General features: G+C 31.1%; 1 protein-coding gene across 1 annotated transcript in view; it reads left to right on the top strand.

Annotated features, from left to right (window-relative positions):
• LOC106461876 (AT-rich interactive domain-containing protein 4A-like) overlaps nt 1–2,926 on the top strand; it is a 43,659-nt gene that overhangs the window by 35,579 nt on the left and 5,154 nt on the right. Inside the window, 1 exon segment of the mRNA XM_013921745.2 lies at nt 2,628–2,786. Within this exon segment, the coding sequence (XP_013777199.2) occupies nt 2,628–2,786 (159 nt within the window).

Below are 2,926 nucleotides of genomic sequence, written 5' to 3'. Positions count from 1 at the left end.
AATGTATATATAAAACCTAAAAAAAGTTATTTTGTTTCATATTCTCCATGTGCACATTTTTAAAGGCTTAGCAACCTATGTCAAGCAGCAACCGAGTACAAAGGTTGTAACTAGAAGAGATAATTGTTTGCTTTACTTCTTTATTTAATGTTCTATGTTTTAAGAAAAATAAATTTTGGAGCTTATTTCAAAATAGCAATAATCTATATACATATATAATGTATAATAATTAAAATGTAAATGTATTTTACAAAATACTAGTCTACTAAAACACAGCCAAGACAAGTTACTTTGTATAGACCAAAGGTCAGTTTTATGTTATTTGATACCGTAACATTAGTGCATGTGAGCCGTGTCATTGTAACTTCTGTATTGTTAGCTAGGCACGGCTGAAAGGTCAATATAATAAAATTAATAATATATATATATAAATGTATAATGTTATGAGATTAAAGCTATTTAGTTTAAATATTTATGTTTTCATGTTATAATTTATGTTGATTTTAAAATGAAAGTGGCATAATTTCTATTTATTTCCTTTTTTTTTATGGTGGTTGCAAGTTCGGTCAAATCTGCCAAAACCCCGTACAGAGATTAATTACTGAAAATAAGCAAATTCTATAAGCAAATTCCTTTTGTTGGCTCAAGGTGCTTCATTGTTAAGAATGGGCATTCAAAAAGGTATATACTTACTTGAGAGATCACTTTTTGAGTTCTAAAAATTTTGACTTGGGAATAATTTTCCAGAAATCAGTACTGCTTGCTTCAGAATATTTTGCATAAAATATAATCATCTGCTTGCAAGTCATAGACCTCAAATTGTAAAGTAGCTGGATGCTGATGGTCCTTGGCAATGAATGAATTGATGAAGAATTGAAATTCCTTTCTGAGAAATATTCATTAAACTCAAAGTTGTCAGTAGATGTCATTGACATATTTGCTAAAATCAACTGTCTTGTCATTCTTGCTTGATAATTCTGATACATTAGTTTTTCATGAAAATAGCTTGTATAAGATTTTATTAATTTGACCAATAAAATGGAAAACAATTGCTGCTTAAACAGCATATTTCTGAATGAAGGAGAATATCCTTATATTTGCTTTCAAGCTTGGATAAGTAAAAGATAAATTTGTATGAGTCAAAACTCTGTTTCTTGATTTTATCATATTTGTCACTTTGACTATTGCATTCATTACATGGCTGAATCCCAGGATCTTTCCTTATGAGGGATCTTGCTGCAATATATAGTGAATTATTGCACAGACAACTCCACTATGCTTCAGTAAAGTAGTGTGTCCATTGTGCTTGTTGCACATAGCAATTGCACCATATTTAACTTATGAATAAACTTTTCCTAAACGACCAAGTTCATTCACTGCATGTTGAACAGCATTAAAAGTGCTAACACTCTGGTAACACAATGCATTAAAATCACAGTAGCTCTTCATTTATCTCAAACTTATCATTGATGATGCAAACATACATCAGTAGTTGACTGACATAATTAATGTCTGTGCTCTTATCTTAAGCTGATTAGGAGTAGACATGATTGTTCAATATTTTCTTTATATTCTCTCTTTGTTCACAACATCTGCAATTCATCTCATCACCGTGTGAAGAGAAAGCAGAACGGTTTCAAAATTATTAGCATCTTTCTCATCTTCAAAAGCTTTGCACATTTTAGTAACAAAGAATTTCATAAACTACCCCTCTCCAGGTGGTTTTCTTTACTTTTACAGTGTTTTAGTTCACCAAGTATGATGCACAGACAGTTGGCTTATTTAAGCTTTTTTCATAAACTCCTGTTGCTTCTACATCTTTAATTTCAGGTCAGTAATTAAAACTGAATGGGATTCACCTTCAAATTTGATGTGTTTTTGTAGGTGGTGAATAATAGAATGTCATTTCACATTTAATTCCATCATAATGAATAATACTTGAAGACACTAATTATGCAGGTTTTCTCTGGACCTCTCTAAATGAAAAGATAATCTTATTCCCATTGTTTATTAAATTCTTGCTTCTCTTTATTTGAAAGCCATTTTATCCTTTACAATTCATTTAAGTATCATCATCAACTAATTTAGTTACTTACAGACGTACAAGTCTCAGAAAACTAATTGCCAATGAAACCACAGAACTCAAGACAACTACATCTCAGGAGATTATAGCAGTATAGAAACTGCATTTACTCAGCATTACATAAAAGGGAAAGCCTCTAACTTAGAATTTCATCCATTTCAATGTTTTTTAAGGTAGTGGACAGGCAGGTCTTTTTATGGGTCAGGTTTGTTTTCAAGCTCCATGGGCCAATTACTTACTACTGAATTATAGAAGAAAGCACTTAATTATCCAAAATATGCCAGATACATGTTTAAAGAAATAGCATTAAATTTAATTAAAGTAATAAAAATTGTTTTTTAAGCTCATTTTATGAAATTTGTTTTTCTAAAAATATAAATATGCAACTTGAAATAATTCCCTATTCTCATTCTCTGTTGTAAAATTCCTACAGCGGATTTAAAAAATTAGGCTAAAGAAAATGACCATGAATATTTGAAAATGTCATTAATAGAAAAATTTTTAATTTGTTTTTATATGTTAAATTGGGTACATTTTCTTCCAGGTGAATCCAGAGGATCTCATGGCACAGGAGAGAATCGGACAGCAAGTAATCCCAGGCTTTCTGATCATTCTTCCAGTAGTCCACAAATCACTTCTGGATCTACCAATAGCTCTTTAAATGCCCCAAGATCACCTAGGTTTAATTTTTATGTTTCTTTAGGTAGGTTTTTGTTTAGGTTATATCAGATTTTAGAATCTTGATGTGTTTTTTCAATACTACTTGTATACAGGAATGTCGAGAGCCAGCACGGGCACTGGGGCAAACATCCTCACCAGACCCCCTTTCTCTCTCTCTCTTTT

The sequence above is a fragment of the Limulus polyphemus genome, unplaced genomic scaffold (genome assembly GCF_000517525.1).
Source record: "Limulus polyphemus unplaced genomic scaffold, Limulus_polyphemus-2.1.2 Scaffold41, whole genome shotgun sequence".
Taxonomy (NCBI): domain Eukaryota; kingdom Metazoa; phylum Arthropoda; class Merostomata; order Xiphosura; family Limulidae; genus Limulus; species Limulus polyphemus.
This window is presented reverse-complemented; position numbering and strand designations above follow the sequence as displayed.